Consider the following 19,763-nt stretch of genomic DNA (forward strand, 5'->3'; position numbering starts at 1 on the left):
GAAGAACCCAGACTGCTACCCTTAAGATATAGAGGTGTATACTTTATGGTCAGTAGGACATGCTCAGTCATGGTTATATGTCACCAAGGCAGGGTTACCAATTTAAATGCTTGTGGAGATAATGGCGGGGTGTCGCCACTGGGATGGTGCTAGTGCGCCGGGCCCTCGCCCCAGGCTATGTTCAACCAACTGCATTGGGGGCCAAGATGAGGTGCATACATGGGAGTGGTGGTACTAGACCCCACCCCCCCTGCAGGAGGGGTGGAGATGTTATGCAATGTCTCAAAGTAATTCCAACAGCTTATGTATATTTGTAAATTGGTGCATCGTATTGAGTAGTGTGTGTGTTTAATAAATGTACTCTTACTTTTATACTAGCCCACACCACCTCCCTTGAGTAAGCCTCAGACTGCTCTGCAACGCTACCCTCTGAGAGTCAGGTGCTACAATTGGGTGTTTGGTTCCCAGTGAAGGACAAATGTAGTCATGTTATTTGTGCAGGCCTCACAGATGCTGCCTCGTTTTCCAACAGTATCCCAGTGGTTACAGCATGTAGACCACGCCCTAAATCATCTCCGAGGGATGCTGTTGTCTCCAGACTGTTTTATCCTAATATTTTTTAAGCCACAGGTGGAGTTCAGGGAAATAGGCCCGTCAAACTCCATCTTTTCTTGCGCCTCAGAGGTTTATTCCCCTGTAGGAAGGGTGGTTTTCCACTTTGGAAGCTGCACAGTATGCCACTGATTAACTTGTGTAAATTTGCGAGTGCCATGTGAGCCGACAGAGCACTGGAAATATAGGCTACAGTAGACAGCTTGCATATATTACGCGACATTAATGCAGACAGATGTGCCCACATGAAGGGGGAAATAAGACAAACCAGGTCTAGCCCAAAAAACAAAACCAGCCATGCCAAACAGGTGAATTTATGTCACAAGGTAGGATTTCATCAGGCCAGGAGCCTGTACCAACCGAAAGATAAGCTCACATGTAAACCAGAGCAGGAACCAAAATGTACAAGCCATTCGCAAGTCAAATACAAATACAAAAAAAAATGCAGAAAAAACAAAAAGAGAAATGTATTTTTCATCAGCAGTGTATAAATTATACGGAGCATTAAATAGTTTTTGTTGTTGGGCTATTTCTTCCCCGCGCACCACTCTCTCCTGTGTATGAGGGTTGGACGGCAGTCAAGCTTGCATTAATTTCTGCTCTTGGTACAGTGTGTTCTTGGAGTCACATCTGCCAATGATCATAAACGCGCTGGAATGCTGGCAGAACATCCAGACCTGCCGGCAAGCTGGTGACATCACTCTGGGAAAAAGTTCGGGATGCTGGCCAAAGTGTAAAAACAGGAAGAAAAAACACATTAGGAGACAGCGTTAAACTCCCTCCTCGATTTTTTTTGTATCTCTTAATTGACTCAACTACTAAGGATGTCAGAAAGGCAAGGAGCAAAACAATGTAAACATATTTTCTTAATAGCATACTATATTGGGAGACAAGTCTATTTGTAAAGACTTTTGGAATGTTGTAGAATTTTTGAGTGTCAAACTATGGAAATTCGGGGTTTCTGCGGAGTACGGGTATACGTCCAGAGTGATGTTTACAATAGATGGCAACGTTTTTCAGCCAATACAAATTTCACTGGCCTAAACTCAGTTTCCTAGTTTTGAATAGTTGGGGAATTTATAACTTTCCCTGAAATATTTCAGGACTGGAGTTAGAATAGCAAATAACCATTCTAGCATATTTCGCAGAAAGATGCTCTTTCCCCAAATATTCTAGGACTGGAGATAGGAAATTTGACCTTAGAGTGTATGTCACGCCAACTGCTTCCCTGAGGATGCAGTACAGGGTAAGAAACATGAATGACGAGCACTACCTCCCTTTAGACCATCTTGACCACCAACCCCCCCGCCCCCACACACACACACACTTCCCCAGCCCCTCTCCAAGTTGCTCAGCTTTCCCAGACCAAGAAATGGTCCAATATCCGGTGGAGGCAGAACCTTCTGGTACACTCTCATCCTTAAACCCATCTGCTACATTAAATATTGCGCAAGTGGAATATGGAGCAATACTCACTCTTCTACTTCAAGAAACAAACTGAACAAAAACGTACTCCTGAAACCCTTGAACAACAAATGGTATAAGCATAACATCTCTGGTACCATGAACTATTATTTCTGTTCAGTCCCCTGACTAGGGTTACACCTGCATCCCTCTACTGTTTTTTAAACATTCTCTCTTCAACTATTTCTAAATTTATGTCCCTAGTCTCCTCATCACATTTCTCCTTTCCACTCTTTTCTACAGCAACAACTGTTTCCAGACTACATACACAGGATTTTATTCTACAGCAACTACTGTTTCCAGACTACATACGCAGTATTTTATCGGACAGCAACATCTGTTTCCAGACTTCATACACAGGATTTTATACTACAGTGACATCTGTTTCCTGACTCCATACACAGGATTTTATTCTACAGCGACATCTGTTTCCAGACTACATATACAGGATTTTATTCTACAGCAACACCTGTTTCCAGACTACATACAGGATTTTATTCGACAGCAACACCTGTTTCCAGACTACATACACAGGATTTTATTCTACAGCAACATCTGTTTCCAGACTACATACACAGGATTTTATTCTACAGCAACATCTGTTTTTAGACAACATACACAGGATTTTATTCGACAGCAACATCTGTTTCCAGACTACATACACAGGATTTCATTCTACAGCAACATCAGTTTCCAGACTACATACACAGGATTTTCAACTCTAGTACTCTCCTCTTCTCCCGCTCACTGATACACTGCCGAGTAGTATTGTGGATTACTGCTGGTTGTCCATGGCTATGACTTCCAAAATGTTTACATGTCTAATCTCGATTTCTAATTAATCGCTAGACATTTACTTTAACACTCCTTCCTAATCCAATTATGAAGATTGTTGTACCTCTGCAATCATGCAAAGTGCTCTGTCATCCTCCTGGAGCTTGCTTGTGCTATAAAATAAATAAATGAATTACATATTTAGTTTTGATGGACGATATTTTGAGAATGCTTTTCTTTTGTGCCGACAATTTCAAAGTCAGCACTAGAATGTTTTACTTTATTTCTATATGTACATAGTGAACATACTTGAGTGGTTTCAAAAACACACTATAAAATCCCCAAACGTCTTCCTGTGGGCTGTCAGCTTCAGCAGCAGAGACACTCTGAAATTCGAGTGGGAATGTTAACCTGAGGTATTAATTCTGGGAGCATACCATTCCGTCTAATTTATGTATGGGTAATCCTGCTTTGGGTGGCACTAACCAGCTACAAAGGGATGATATGGGGTGCCACCCAGAAGCTCTTCAGAGGTTATGTAAAATACCTCTACCCATCACTTTTTATCGGCTTAACTTGATGAATCGGTCTGCCTAAATTAGAGCGGTATTTCCGTAACTGGGTCTATGGTTTGCGTTGCCTAATGGCTTATGGAGGCATTTCGCCAGTGTGTTCTCCATTAGGCAAATATGCAGCCAAGTTCCCGTTCAGAAGGGAAGTGCCCTAGGAGTGTGAAGTTAGGGGAAGAGACCAAAACTGATTCGAATAGAATTGTTTCGCCTTTGCATTGGCGTTGAAGGACTCACAATAATCAAATGAAGGCTTCCTATAGGAATTCCCAGTGGTAACAATGAATTCAAGCATCTCCTCCATCAATTTTTTGCCTGCGATATATGCGAGGGATGGGACATACTGAAGAGCTTGTTGACAAGAAAGTCCTAAATGTAAGAGTTTACTACAAGCTCTTTGTAGGACCTCCAACGTGTGATCAACCGCAGAATCTGCCGAATAGAACACAGCAGACCTTTTAAACCACTTGTCTTTAGTCAACCGTTGACAGGGTGGCTCGTTTTCTCTCAGGCTTCACCTAAAAAAAACATAATTTCCCCTTCTCTAGGGGAATCAATGCCTTCCAAGCAATCCTGCTTACGTCCATTTTTAGGTCTCGCCTGACCCAGCGCATGCGCTGGTCTGGCGAGACTTATTGAGAGGGCTCCAAAAAGTGCTACCAGGCCAGCCTAGAGCTACAGTGCATGTGTGCGGGCGCGCGTGCCGCGTTTTACCACGATTACTTTCACTTTCGCCCGCACGGCCGCTTTGATGTTTGATCGTGATCGCGATCACTTTCACTTTCGCGGCCGCACGGCTGCTTTGCATAGCCAATAGGTCTCGCTTTTGGGACCTTATAAGTATTTAGTTATACAACTGTTGCATGGCTAAACACTTATAAGGTCCCAAAGGCGAGACCTATTGGCTATGCCAATGCTTGTTAGTTCTTGGCATCTGTATACTGTATTTTTTGGGGGAAGAAACTCTGCTCTATAAGCACCTATTACCTAGGTTCATAGCATACCAACAAACGGACTAAATCAACTACTTACTACGCGCATCGTTTATGGATATTCACACCATCAAGGTCTTAAGATTAGAGGTTCAGGTTCTTCCTTCACATCTATAGGATGAAAACACACCACTGCATATTCAGCCGCAAACTGTAAGGAAGATTCGACTACTCAGGAGCTCTTCCAGTTTGTGGGCTAAGAGGTCTGAACCCATCAGCTCTATGCCGATTTCCCTGCGTTGCGCTCACCTCTGAAGATGGCCTTTCCTTCTACGCTGCATGTATTTCGTTTAAAACTCTACGTTTTCTCCACATTACCCAACTCCATGAAAAATATACTATTGTTGATGGCTCTCATACATTAACAATTAAATCTCAACATTACCTATACAATCCAAATGCGAAGGAAAGAGTGCAAGCCAGGCCTTCTTATGCTGTGCTCATGATTTGAAACTCTCTCTCATTAAGTACCCAATGCCTTACCCATCCTTGTGACCTTTGCAAAGCACTTCTGACACACCTTTCCTATGTTCACCTAACTCTTTTGAAACTTGTGATTTCCTCTTTTCTGCCATTGTGGTAAAACACTATGCTACTGATACTAGGGTTACTGTTCTCTGAAAAACACACAACTCCTTCTGCCAGTCAGTTTTGTGTCGCCATAGTTTACTACTTCTCTTCCCCCCATATCAATAGTTGTACATTATTTTGCCCTTCCTAATTTCTCTTATTGGAGAACTGCTATTCCAGTTCTGTCCGCAGATACCTCTTTTTTGGTCTGTGGAATGCAGAGAACACACAGTAATAGAACTGTGGGGTAATTCAAGTCCAAAAGCTTTTCACTTCGTCTCTCACGTTGGAGTAGAGGCTTGTGCTTAGATCATATAGCCTAAATTGGTATAGATCTCTCTTTTCAATTAAAAACAACTTGGCAATACCATCTGTTCAAGCCATCATTTCCTAAAAGAGGTTCAAAAATACAAATTCTCTTATCAAGCACAGGAAGTTGTTGGTTTTTGGTGAAATTATATTTTATCCGAAACATAATCACTTCACGTGTCAGTGCTATTTACTTCAATGTTATTGTATAGCAAAATAACCTATTTTATTTTGTTTCTCACCTTTCTGTACTCGATGACGGCTGCAATATAAGCACCAAGTGGAGATGCGGGACATATGAGATTTGTACACATAATTCAGACTTATGTTTGTTTACAGCTGCTAAACCCATGTGACTCGAAAGACAAAAAAATAACAGTTGGGTTGAAAATAAGAGTGGGAGGAACTCGCAGAGTTTTACTCCATGGAATTCTGTGGAGTTACATGAAAACTCTATAAGATTCTGCAGAGTTCCGTGAACAGGTGAAATTAAGCATGTTGTGCTGCTTGTGCTGATTTTTAGTGCCGGGAGCTTGTCACACGCGGAGGAATCGGCACGAATGTCACCATGTGGCACACCAGAGGGCACTGCTTCTCGAGTTAAATTTTCTGCCACTCAAGTAGACCGCAAACGGTCGCTACCGCCCGCATTGGGGAAATCTCGCCGAGTGCCCTGCTAGCGACCAAAAATCACACTAGCCAACACTAAATCTCAGTTGCGCTCACCAATGCCATGAATGAGAAAAACATACTGCCATTCAGCAGTTGGCGGATTTTGGCCAGAACTCCGCATTACATGCGTAGGGCAGAGTGGCGAAAACTCCACCAACACCACCGGCGATGCACAATTTATCAGCCACACCCTAATTTAAAAGGAGAGATAGTGAGTAATAGAAGCAGATATTTTAAAGAGGGGTGTGACAGTTTAGTGACACATAGATCCTAAACTACGCATTGTGATAATTTTGTACCACAATACATTCCAAGGATTTGCTTCATAGCCCTATAATCTTTATCTCCAGACAATGCAAAGAGTGCAGTTTCTAATAAACCATGCTTACTTCACACCCAATTCTTAAATATTAGGCATTACTAAAACTGCTGTGTAGATCCACACAATACAATTTGCATTCTATTTTGAAACATCATGCGGTAAAACATTATATGGCACATGCATACCACAATCTACTTGTCTATACTTGTACTATTCTCCCATGCATAAATAACAGTAGAATGCATAGGTGCACATATCTTGTTTTTGTATATCTTATGAGATTCAAATGCTACTGAAAACCCGGAGATATGTAAGTGTGAAAAGAAGGGCAACATAGGAATATCAAGGGTAATTTGTAATGAATTCTGTACTTGCCAACAGTTTGTAAATAAAATAGGACATATTAATGTAGGATTGGTTTAAATTAAATAGCACACTTGCATAAAGAGTATGTGTAGGACAATGTACTGAACATTGTTAATTCATAATGAATACTTAGAAGCAGCAAATATCCGTTAGAATGTTTTGTAAAGATTTTTTATTATTCTTTGTAGAGTATCTATTGGTGAAATCCTGGAAAGAGAAAAATATTGGTACTCTTATAAAATCGATGTGCTCGGTCTAACCAAATGCAGAGTAAATAAACAATATCGGAGTGGAAGTAGCAATGTGACTCCAGCATTATTAAAAAACAGAGTCAGAGGGATTTCGTCTTGAGGTCAGATCCCAATTGCTGAATAGAAAGTATACATTTTAGCTTTCAGAACAGTCCAGCTTCCAGAAGGAAATTTTTAAATAAGCTGTTTCTGACTTCGAAACAGTTGGTGCAATAGTGGGCACGACTTACTATATAAACAGCGTGACAACACATCCTCCGCTTTTCCTGAGGTTTTTCCATCCTTCGTGTTCTAAACAATTCTTTACTTTAGAATGGCACTTGCAAGCCATAAATGGTGATAAAGAAATGACCTCTCTCCTTAAGCTTGTTACTTTTCAAAACATTAAATTCATGGAACGCGACACACCTTTCCATTTCAATGCTAGTCTTCATCTTCGGACACCTTTATGTACAAATGTTTAATCTGTTGGATTGTCCTATTTTGGAAGGGCTCTAGTTGGTTGGGGCTGATTCACACAACAAATGTACAGTAAATCTAAGTACAAAATGTGTATAAACACAGTAATGTGCATAGTTTGAAAAAAGAATATCCATATTCACAACGGTTGTGTATATTTAGGATCTAGTAACAGAGACGGGAACTAATAGAAAAGTGAGTGATGTTGGTTCATGACAGCCAGATCCATGCCAAATTTTCTGGATAATCAATGGCTTCGTTTAAGATTCCATCCTAAATGTATTTCATGTGGATAACCTGGAAATCCTGGTATGTATCCAGGGCTTGTGGTCCAGCATTGCACACCTTTGAATTACAAAAAGCTGATGAGGATTCAAGATTTCTGAAAATGCTCCACAACTTAATGACCTGGAATTTTGGAGAGACTGTATGCTTGGCTAGAAGAGCTCCACTGCAAATCGCTCGAACCATTTAAAACAAGCATCGCTAAGAGTAGGTCCAGGAGACAGATTTAGTATAACCGCCGGCTATGTAAATAAGTTCCATTTGAATTCTTAGCATGTGCATTCATCTAAATGTGAATAATCTGAATTCTGGAATGATTTTAAGGATAACTACTGACTAAGTAAGTGAGTTCCTCTTGGAGTCACTATACGTTAATGTATGTTCTGATGATATCTTAAAGCACTTTAGTGCATCAGGCCACTGGCACCTAAATTGGCCAGCCCCAATATAACGCAATGGTGTCAAGTGTAGGTTAAGAAGGCCTGGATGCATGCATCCATTTTCATGAAAACCTCTGGCTATGTATTCTACCTAGATTCAATGTATGTAAATTTTTTCATGTAGATATTATTGAGTCTCTATTAATAAGCACTAGATCGAACAGTACTGTAATACATAAATTCCTTCTTAGTGCCACGTGTTATATTAAAAACATCACTGAAGTCGTTGTTCCAGGAAGTTAAATCAATCCAGCTTTCCAATCGGTTGTTTACTGTCGAGGCCCCTTTACTAACGAGAGCGGGCTCTTTACAGTGGTCAGTGTGTGTTGCAGTTCTGGCAGAGTACTCTAACCTCAAGTTGGACGGCAAAAGAGAATACAATGTTCTGAACGCAGCACACACTCATGAGTTCAAGGACAATTATGACATTGTTTGGCTCAAATTTCTGCCAGCAAAGTTATAACAATCTGCATGGACACTGGCCAGGGAAGGAAGAATGGCTTAGCGAAGCAAGAAGGGGACAGGACCTGCACTCATGGAGGCAATATGAAAACATTTGGGTTGGTACAGATTGGGTCTCTCTCCAAATAGATCAATGGCAAAGCTGCTAGAAACCCAACCTACATAGAGTCCATTACAAATGCATCCACATTGCTTGGAGTGTGATGAAGAGGTTCTTAAATAGCTCATGTATAGCACTATATGATGAGATGTGGTCTAGTGGCTTACTTGCTGAAATTATAGAATGGGATCAATGTGGAAGTAGAAATGCAACAACTTATAAAATGTGTATTGTAAACACAATAAATCTAGCGCCATGTATGCTACTGGTCATAGCTACATGTTTTCTATCGACCTAACTTCTCTCCACCATCACGTTCTCTGATCCGGTCTCAGCTGGACCTCACGCACTATACTGTTGTATCATTCTTTGAACAGTGTTCTTTGCAAACTGCTCCACTACTTCTTGGAGTTAGGTTTCGGTAAACTAAGTATATTTAAAACAATAATTATTCAACTGTTAGCTTACAGTTCTCCACCAGAGCAACTCAATCTAAAAGACACATATGTACAGTTTATTTTTATTTTACCGTATTTACCCTACTTTCTATGATTCCATAAAGAGACCAGCATGATCACCCACTGACAGAGGAAAAGATATTGTGCGAGAAGTCGATCCACTTTGTAAGCTGATTTCTGCTGGGATGCTGCCGAGTAATGCAGGTGAAAAGTGACCCAAACAGTCACTCCATCCTCCTTTACACTTGAATCAGTCAATCTTGCACTAATGATTCATTCGAGCTATCTGTTCTGAACTCTGCTTTAAAAAAACACTGTTGAAAACCACTTACATTTATTATTTCTGTTACAGTGTATGTCCTGGCTGGTATATAAGTCTCCCTTCATTCATTCAGTACAAGGCATTTTTTATTAATTAGCCTAAACGGTAACATTTTATTCTATTTATTTTTATATAACATTCTAATGGTCATTAGCATATCTTCATGGTGTTAAAAACGAATATGGCCGATGGGGGTGGGGGAACACGCCTAAAGGCAAAGTGGTTGCTCAAATTCTTAATCTTCAGAGGGAGGTTGCTCCAGAATCTGGGGGCCAGGTGGCAAAATTAGACGCCTCCCAAATGAGCCCACTTCACTCAAGGCATGCACAGCAGAAACTGATGGTTATTTCTTAAGGATTAGGCTGGCATGAATGGCTGTAAAACAGATTCAAGTTCTAGGTTTGTTAAGAATTTTATCCTAACGAAATCATGTGTGATCTTGGGAGGATAATTTAAAGCTTGCTGTGCCTAACCCTGAAAATTAGTGACACAAGTAAAGGAGACCCTATAGTGACCTGTCTCCAATGAGCAACAAATGCAGTAATCTGTGTATTTCCAGCAAGATGAGAGCCTGTGATGCAGTTTGTATGATTTAACCTATTTTTTTCCGTATTTAGTCTTATGGAAGGTCACTTTCAGGACATGCACAAAAGAAAAATGTAGTGAACTATTCCAATTGGGACACTGTTTCATTAAGACCACAACCCTCATTGGCTGTTGTAGTGAGGACCTCACTGGCAATTTAACACAAGCAGACTCGACTAAGGGTAATTGATTATCGATAGGGGTGGGCAGAACTCAGAGTTCACTCTGGGGAATTCCGGAAAGTTACATAAAAACTCTGTAATATTCCATAGAGTTGTGCGAGATGGCGGAATCGGCACGTCGTGCTGATTTTGTTTAGCACCAGGAGCTTGTTCCACGCTGCAAACTCAGCGCGAACAGCAGCAAGTGGTGCACCAGAGCGCGCTGCTTCTTTGCTGCCGCCCGAGTCGATTTTCTACTGGAGAGGCAGCTTACTCACCGCGAGCGGCAGCTTACTCACCGCGCACGGTTGTGACTGCCCGTGACCACCCTCAATGAAAAAATTTCCCCGGGTGCAGTCCTTTCGCCTGAATATTGCGCTAGGGGATGCCAATTCTCGCTCGAGCTTGCCAACTTAACGCTTGCGAGCCGCACGCGAGAAAAACTGCATCGCAGAGGTTGGTGGAGTTTTGCAGGAAATCTGTGTTACAAGTGTAACACAGAATAGGCAAAACTCTGCGAACTCCACCAGTAGAGTGGAATTTATTGTCCACCTCTAATTATCATGTGCAGTGAAGATGAAAGAGAAGGGAACTTTCTCAAACAACACAACCCAGTTTTATGCATGTAAACCCCTAACCTGCTGCCTATTTTATTTATGCTTTGCAAACCAAAATGTTGTGGCAATAAATGTCATAATTTGCCAAAAAATTTAAGATTCATATATATATAAAAAAAAAAATTTAAAAAGAAATTACAAACTGTTAGCTGTAGTGTTTAGGTCGAGTCTACCAGACAGCTAACCTGTCTGGTTCCAAAAATCCTATTGTGCACATACCAAGAAAGTTGAGCCTACCAAACAGCAAGGCTGTCTGTCAGCAAAAGACCTATTGAGGACTTACCACCACCTTACAGGAGAGTGCAGCCTGCTCATTGCTTACTATTGGTTGGCCTTAGAGTCACTCATTTCCTTGCTTCTTATTCAATTGCTTTCTTTGTTGCAGCTTGTCCAACTTGTATTTGTTCCTCACCTGGAGAATAGCCTACTTACCGTCTCTCTGACTGGCTGGCTTCTATCCCTTCCACCACTCACTTTTAGGGAAATATTTTTTTGTGTTTCGCTTGGCACTGTATGAGAGTGCCTGCATTTTCCAGCTCTCTCCCTCTGTGCTTCTGCTCCCCCGACCTCCAGGTTCCTGCCCCTTCCTGGCACTGCTGTTTCCCTCATGTACTTCAAACTTGTGTGCTGCCTGCCCCTCCGCCTTCAAAGAAGGGATTCATTCTACTTCATTTTTTTCTTTTTAGTTACCGATCCATCTCAGAAAAAAGTGGTACATGTGTCAGAGTGTGACTTGAATTTAATCAACTCGGGGCCCACCCACGAAAAAGGACATTTACTTGATCCGATGTTTTCGAACATCCCTCGCCTTTCGGCAAAGCCCGCCCTCCCTCTTCCCTGGTCAGACCATTTTTTGGTCCCAGCCTGTTGGCTAACTGATCCACTACCGACATGTGCCAAACAGGCCTTCCTGGTGGACCGAGCGTGGTCCAGACTGTCGGTGGAGAAGTGGACCTCGAAACTGGAAGAGACGATCCCTCCCTGCGTATCGGATCCAGTTATGGCCGACTCCAACATTAACAACTGGCTATCCGCCTCCCTCGATACTCTGATTCCGAAAAAGAGAGTCCAAAAGAGGGAGAAACGGGTTGGCTCAGCTCCGTGGTACTCGGTCGAACTACGCACCCTCAGGAAAGGATGCAAAAGGATGGAGAGGCTATGGAGGAAGAACTGGGACGATCTCAGGAGGAAAGAATATCGTGCTGCAATGAGGGGCTACAAGTCAGCTGTACGATTTGCGAAAGCTCTCTTCTTTGAAGATCGGATTAAATCTGCTTCCAGCTCCTCTAGGGAAAGCTTTAGAGTGCTTAGAGAACTGCTCAAAGTCCCGGAGCCGGTTGCTCCGCATGATAAACAAAAGAGCTCGGAACTTGCGGAGTTCTTTAACACAAAAATAGAGAAAATCCTAATTTCTCTTCCCCTGCCCAGCTTAGCGCAGGATCACGGTAAGCGAACTGGGGAAACCCAGGAAAGAGCTAGCACTCCTGGCCTGGACTACTTTGGCCCAGTGTCAGTGAGCGACGTTACTAAAACTCTATCGCTGATTAAAAGTGGTTCCCCCATCGATCCAGTCCCGATGAAGTTTCTTAAACAGGCAACAGCGACCATCGCAGCCCCTGTGACTGATCTAATGAATGCCTCTTTTACCCAGGGCCTGGTCCCTCCCACCTGGAAAATGGCAGTTGTTAGGGCCCTATTAAAAAAATCCAATTTGGATCACACGGTCCTTTCAAATTATAGGCCTATTTCACTGCTGCCGGGCCTTGGCAAAGTCGCTGAGCAACTGGCCAACAAGCAGTTGTCTGCCTTTCTGGAGCTGAATGGTCTTCTCCAGCCCTCCCAAACTGGATTTCGCCCAGGCCAGGGCACTGACACAGCTTTAGTGGCGGTCGTGGACGAGGCCAGACGGATCTTAGACACAGGAGGATCAGTGGCAGTGATGCTCCTGGACCTCAGCGCAGCATTTGACACCGTGAACCATCAGGTGCTGATACAGCGGCTGGCTGAGGTCGGGGTGTCTGGGATGGCTCTGCGATGGCTGAGCTCCTTCCTATCGGAGCGAACATACCAGGTCTGGGATGGATCGGAGAGATCTAAATCAATGCCCCTCCAGTGTGGAGTGCCACAGGGCTCCTCGTTGAGCCCTACACTGTTCAATGTTTATATGGCCCCACTGGAGGGTGTAGTCTCCCCCTATAACATCAAAATCGTCAGTTATGCTGACGATACGCAGCTAGTCGTTTCTTTGTCCCATCTGGCCGACAACCCAGACATTTTGAAGTCCTGTCTTGTGGATGTTCACACGTGGATGGGAGAGTCCTCCCTCAAATTAAACGGCTCAAAAACGGAACTACTGCTGCTGGGAAGTAAATCCACCCTACTTCCCCCCCTCAGCTGGCCTGGCTGTATGGGTGAGCCCCCTGCCCCCAAGGAAGCTATTAAGAGCCTTGGAGTCTGGTTAGAACCGGACCTGTCCCTCCGTACCCATGCCAAGAAAACAGCAGGAGTGTGCTATGCCTTACTTAGGTCAGCTCGGAAAATCTTCCCTCTTCTCCCGTTAACATCAAGGAAGTTGCTGATCCAGGGTCTCATAACATCTCGACTTGACTACAGCAACGCTATCTTCTTGGGCGCCCCTGAATCTACCTTTAAGATCCTGCAACAGGTCCAAAACGCGGCGGCAAGGCTGCTCATGGACATCCCGAGGATGCAATCTGCGAAGCCGGCACTAAAGGCATTGCATTGGCTCCCTGTGCGGGAGAGAGTGACTTTTAAGGCACTTTGCTTGGCTCACAAAATTCTTCTAGGGAAAGGCCCCCCCATCCTAGGGAATCTAGTTACGGCCCATAAAGCAAGAAGAGAGCTGCGCTCAGACAGGCAACACCTACTATCTGTCCCTAGAGTCAAAAAGGCCCGCACTGGGGGCAGAAGATTCTCCTTTAATACAGCAAAGCTCTGGAACTCGCTCCCGCTTAAACTGCGCGCTGAGACTTGTACATTGCGCTTCCGCAAAGATCTTAAAACCTTTTTATTCCCTGGATAACGTTCTATTGCTGTTTCCCATCTTGGATTGGATGTGTCTGGAAGCGCCGGGATGCCCAAGGGTAGCTGCGCGCTATATAAGATTTTAAATAATAATAATAAATAATAATAGTGTAAGCGGGCATACATGATGATGCATGCACATGCCTAGAAGATAATAGGGTTGACAGGGTCATCAAGCCTTTTTTTTTTTTAATATCTCTTACTTTTTTTGTACTGATGGCCATGTTGCACAGCAGCTTGCCAATGCTGTACATTATTACCAAAAGGCATTTGCACAGCTGATAGTCCCAAAGGTGAGGCCTTTTGGCTTTGACAACGCTTGACAAGCCTTATTGCCCGCTGCCAAGTGTACTAACTGCCGGCAATTGCCTGTCACACAAAGTAGGCGCATACCAAAGACAGTATGCACAATTAGAATAATGCCCAGCTGCATGTGGGAAATAAAGCTGTTCTCTCAACTCTAATTTTATCATCCACGACCGGACAAACAGGTTAACTCTTCCCATCAACTTCATGTCCCGTCCTCTCACTGTCCCTAAAATAGGCAAACCTCAGAACTAAAAAAAATCGTAGTCTAAACCGTTGGACTGGCTGAGGAAATCTCAGAGTTCATTATTCATTAATCCGAATATAAAAACTAAAAAAAAAAAAAACGTACCAGGATTTTTCATTAAATATCTTGGTCAACTATTCTGTATAAAGGGGGTGCAAGGTGCAAAAGGGAATGATTTCCTGCTTTGAGAGGTCATAGCTGCTTTGCTTTTTAGATATATATGTTTCAGAATTTAGCATTCTTCTATTAAGCATTAGAACAAACCACTCACTGACTTGCTTCCGCCCGGCCTCTCCCTCCTCGCCAGATCAGAGAGGAAAAAAAAATCCGCTTGTAGGATGACAAACTTGGCTGAGGCTTCACTGTACATACTGTACCCACAAGCCTGGCAGCGGGCCAGCGTTGGCACAGGGCCAGCTCTACAATAACAAACACGGCCAGTAGCAGCCAGGAAGGGGGAGGGAGTCCTTGTAGCGGAACAAAAAGCCTGCAGTACGCCCTGAACTGAGCCGCATAGTACAGAGAGCGGCAAAACATTTACACCCCGTCCTTGGCGCGAGCGCGTCCCCGCCTTTCTCCTCTACCAGCGTCCAGAGCAGCCCGAACCCCGGTGAACCGGGCCAAACAAGACCTTCTTTCCACAGTACACGGGTGCTTAGCACTGCGCCTCAGAATTACATTCTATGCACTTGGCAAGCAGATGCCAGAATGTGCCCAGGATCACAAAAGGCACGCCCAATTAGCAGAGAAAGTAGTTACTCTGCTCCAAAAACAGGCATAACTCTACAGGAACAAATGTAATGCCTTTTTTTTGGAATTTACAAAGAAAATAGGTCTCGCTCCTGCTGCACCTTCGCATAAGCACTCGTGTTAACATTTAATATTTGGGAAATGCAGCATGGGTATATTTGCGGTTGCATTTAAGTAATGCATCAGGCAATCCCTGCTTGCAATTTTTTTTCCTTTATGGGGAAAACCTTCTTTCCGGTAGAGAAACCACTTTCTCTGTACTATCCTCAATTCCGTTCCCTCCGCTTTACAACCATGAAAACAGATGTAGTCTTTTCTTTGACAGGTTTGGAATATATCTGCAAAAGGCTTGTGATTACCCACAAACTATGAGCATAGGCGAGGGTCCCCAACATGAAGATTCACAGCTTCGTCTGGTGAGGATTTTTACTCCCATAAATGTCACAGTGTTGGTGTGATTTTATGTTTGAGTAAGCAAATCCAATTTGAGTACAATTTTTATAACACACAACTTACCTAATTTCCCACAAAGATGACAACATATGACACACGTCTGTGCGTATGTTACCATAGCATTACTTTTGGTAAGCGCATAGTCTCCAAGTCCCCAGCTCTGTCATCCTCTCCAAAACCAAGTGTCTGTCACAGTATTGCATTCTGCTGCTCACTTTATGACTGCTCCAGGGAGGCGGGTCCAGATCACTGCTGCCCTATCGGTTAAGAAGAAATCCCTCATGTTACTCCCGAGCCGCTCACAAGACCTCCTACCATACTACACAATTATTTTAGAGTTTTATATAGCGCAAAGTAGACCCGAAGATATCGGGTATCAGAGCGCTTTCCATGAGCACCAGTTTCGTTACAGATGGACACATTCGTTTTTGTTAGGCACGGGGAGATTAAGTGATTTGCCCAGAATCACAGGATATTGAGCGTCGTTGCCGAGACTCGAACCCGGTTCCCCAGCTTTGAGGTTGACCGCTCTAGCCGTACGGCTACATCCTCTTACCAATGATCTAGGTCTACACATCCATTAAAATATACTCACTGCCTGTCCTTCAGATCTGTCCTGTCTCCGTGTTCACTCCTGTCCCCTAGACTCCAGGGGTTTAACAGGATTATTTACATAGGATTTCTGGGGCAGGCCTAACCGCAAACCTTAGTTACTGTAAATGAAGAGCACAGGGAAAACTGTCATGCAGGGAAGTCATCACCAAAAAGACAATATATATCAGTGTCCTGACATTTTGAATTGTTTGGAAAATTCGACTCATGGATTCCAACTTTTTCCTAACTGGAAAGAGAGGAAGGATTCTCCACAATCTCTGGTAAGAAATACAAAGGAAAATGCAATGCTTTGGGAACAGAATGTTGAGGTGACTGGTGACAGAGACCACACTATAGAACCAAGAGAGGCGCTAGAGAGAGATTCCTGCCCTCTACGCAGTGCATCTCTGATGCAAAGAAGGGAAGCCCATGCTCACAGCTCTTCGACAGCTACATCGGCTAATCAACCGTGGAAAATGCTCTGTTACCATAGAGTCTCCCGATGACTTCTCTATTCTTTGAACAATGTGATGCAATCAGGGATGCAAACATAAGGTCCCATTCCAGTGAACCTAGTAGCCAATGATAAAGACCAACACACTTTACAAAAGGAATGCCGATAACTGGCATAAAGGTGTCCCTGTAACAGGTAGGTATCTGATTATCCAGTCTGAAGGCCTTCAGACTAGTAAACAGAAGTACACCTGCGTGAACATCTTGGTCAATTCTCTTTCTATTCTTAAATTAAGGTGCGGTCACCGTTTCAACGACCCCCTGGAGAAGTCAAACTAGAAGAGATCATTTTTATGTTTCTTGTGTTGAGTTTCCAAAATCCCATTCCAAAACAAATCCGACATCTTTAAAATGCGTAATGATTTGGGTGACAGTGGGGAAACAAACAAAGCTGCATCTCTGAGGTCTACAGCGTTGCACACACATTTCAAACGTGGTAGGAGGCACACACGCACATATTGTTCCTCTGCCCAGGAGACACTAGTTCATCAATTTCCTGACATTTGCGTCTCTCTCAAATAATGCAGCTGAATTACAGACTACCAAACTTCAAATCAAGACTGCGGGCGAAGGTACATGGAGGGCGTAAAATAAAAACACCAACAAGTGCTTAGTGAACAATGTTCTGATAGTTTGAATAAAGGCTCAGTCCCAAACAGGGCTCAATGAGAGCCTTGATCAAGTCCACAAAAAGACCACCCTCCACTTCAAGTGGGAGAAGTACGGTATACTGGAAGCAGCTGAGTCATAACGGTGTGCGGTTAGTCCAAAGGAAACTTGGTTTTGGTCATGAAGACCACAACTTTGATCTGAATCATTCACATCCCGTCCTGGCTGACCCGCTTCACGTGTAATGAGGCAGGTCACACGTTCTTACATCATCAAAGGCGACGCAATTCTGCCAGGTGATGTTGGCTTCTGCAAAGGGCGGCGCTTCATCCAATTCTTTCTTCATGGTAGGCACATATAAGGTGAGGCATATAATGACAGTTTTGTAAACGCAAGTGTCCTGGTAATTCTAACTAGATATTGTATAACGGGAGCTGAATTATGGTGCTCATGGGACCTTTGCAGCCTGAGGTCTGGTCCAGACTGCAGGAACACATGGAGTTCATCAGAGGGTTTTTTCTATCCTGACTTGCCACCTTGTCTTGCTCACTAAGACCCCAATCTCCTGTTCTCTTGCAGCAGGAAATGGGGAGGCAGAATAACTTTGACCTGAATAATTTTCCCATCCATTCCACTGTGCACACACCCCCAAACTGCAATCCAAGCAGTGTTACCTCCTATCCACCCTTTAACATCCCCTTTCACAACTCACTAACACCCACATTTGCCAAGGAGATACACCCACCATGCCAGCCACATTTTGCACTTTGTAAATGCCGTACTCTGGATTTTCTCATTCAGTCAGCAATAACTTTGAGGAGCCAGGCCTTTGATAACGGAGCAAATATTCTGTTGCGACTCCTCCCTTCATCAGGACGTGTGTCACCTGACAGGACGGGCGGGGCTGAATCGAAGGCTCCGCAATATTTTGAAACCACAGCAAAGTCAAATATTAAAACTGGGACATGCCACTGAAAAAACGCAGATCAACCAATGCAACAATTTGCAAAATGGCTGCCCTGCTACACACTATCTACAAGTAAAGCAAAAATGCATTGCCTTGAGAAAAAGTGGGTTGTAATTCTAAATGCGTGGGCTGCCACAGTCGTTGCTTAAAAGTTTTTAACCAATCAGGTTGTTAAATGTTACACCACGGACAATGTTTGCTCAAAAGGCGAAGTGCCCTGGAAATTGGCATATATGCACTATAAAACCCCCACAACACACCATTTCTTTTCAACTTCTATTCCATCGAACTAGAGAAGAAGGTCTGCTCTTTGTAGCTCCTTCTGCATATCTATTTAAAACGTGGCCCCTGCGTGCTGTTTCTCATTGGTCAATAGTCTTCACAAGAGAATGATGCATCCAATCAACAAATACAGCTTGAACCAAGAAACAGTTTCAGACAGGTAGAGTTATCAAAATCGAAAAGAAGTGTAAAAAAAATAGAGTTAAATCAACTTGCACTCAAAAGAAGAAAAAATAATGAACACAGATAAAAATGCACAGATGAAAACCAGCTAAAAACAGGATGAGGAGGGCCAAGGAATAGAAACTATCGTTTGAATAAGGAGCTAGGTAGTACTGCTGCCCTGGACCTACCTGAGTGAGCCAGTAAGTGCATTCGCAATCTTAAGCTGTCGAGAAAACGCTTTCCACACAACTCACACCAATAAGTCTTCATCCCACTGTGCAGCTTCCTGTAAAAGAGGAAAGAAAGAGTGTATGTGTTATTAGGGGGGTTGGCTATTTTCCTAGATTAGTAACAGGATCAAGTTTGCACAATATATTACATATTATATATTATGTGTGTGCGACCACCCCAAAAGTAGGTTCCACGCTGCAGACCCAGATCTCCAAGGGGTTGACTGTAATAGAAGCAGTTCATGTGCAGCCACCACAACAGGACGCAAGACTTGGTTCCAAATCATCCCAGAAAATGTAAGGAGCCATAAGCTGGTTGGGGAAGCATCTTCTGGCCCACGTCAAAGGGCCTCAGATGGACCGACTGAGGTTTTTTATTTTAAAAAAAAGAAGATGTTGCATGTTGGTTTTGCAGACTCCGAGGCGTGGTTCACCAAATGCTATGCTTGTGACCTCTCAATCTTTATACCTAAAAGCACAACTTGAATAACAGGCCATGTCAAAACCACTAAGTAATACAAAAATCAGTCATCTCTGTCATACTGTTAATAGTAATGTGATCTGTGATCCCATTGGTAAGATTATGTACAACATTTTTAATTACATATGTCACATCAAGGCTGAGGTAATCAGTACTGCATTTGGTGTGTAATTTATGGATTGAGGCGCTAACCATAACTTGTGCATCTCAGTGGAATTTTAAATTTCATTTGTAGCCATAACTGTACTTCAACAGAATCTACTTTTGGTCAATGAATGTTAATTTTCTCTCAGGAATTCCATGCGTAAAGAAACTATAAATCGTCACCTTC

At 43.2% G+C, this 19,763-nt stretch overlaps 1 protein-coding gene across 4 annotated transcripts in view; it reads right to left on the reverse strand.

Annotated features, from left to right (window-relative positions):
* The window catches only part of ZBTB16 (zinc finger and BTB domain containing 16), a 429,841-nt gene that overhangs the window by 232,521 nt on the left and 177,557 nt on the right, over nt 1–19,763 (reverse strand). For 3 of the 4 annotated variants that reach the window (XM_085647376.1, XM_085647378.1, XM_085647377.1), the window contains exon 3: nt 18,910–19,007. In XM_085647376.1, the coding sequence (XP_085503502.1) occupies nt 18,910–19,007 (98 nt within the window). The remainder of the gene's footprint in view (nt 1–18,909; nt 19,008–19,763) is intronic. The other variant, XM_085647379.1, reaches the window with a different exon arrangement.

The sequence above is a fragment of the Triturus cristatus genome, chromosome 3_2 (assembly GCF_964204655.1).
Source record: "Triturus cristatus chromosome 3_2, aTriCri1.1, whole genome shotgun sequence".
Lineage (NCBI taxonomy): Eukaryota > Metazoa > Chordata > Amphibia > Caudata > Salamandridae > Triturus > Triturus cristatus.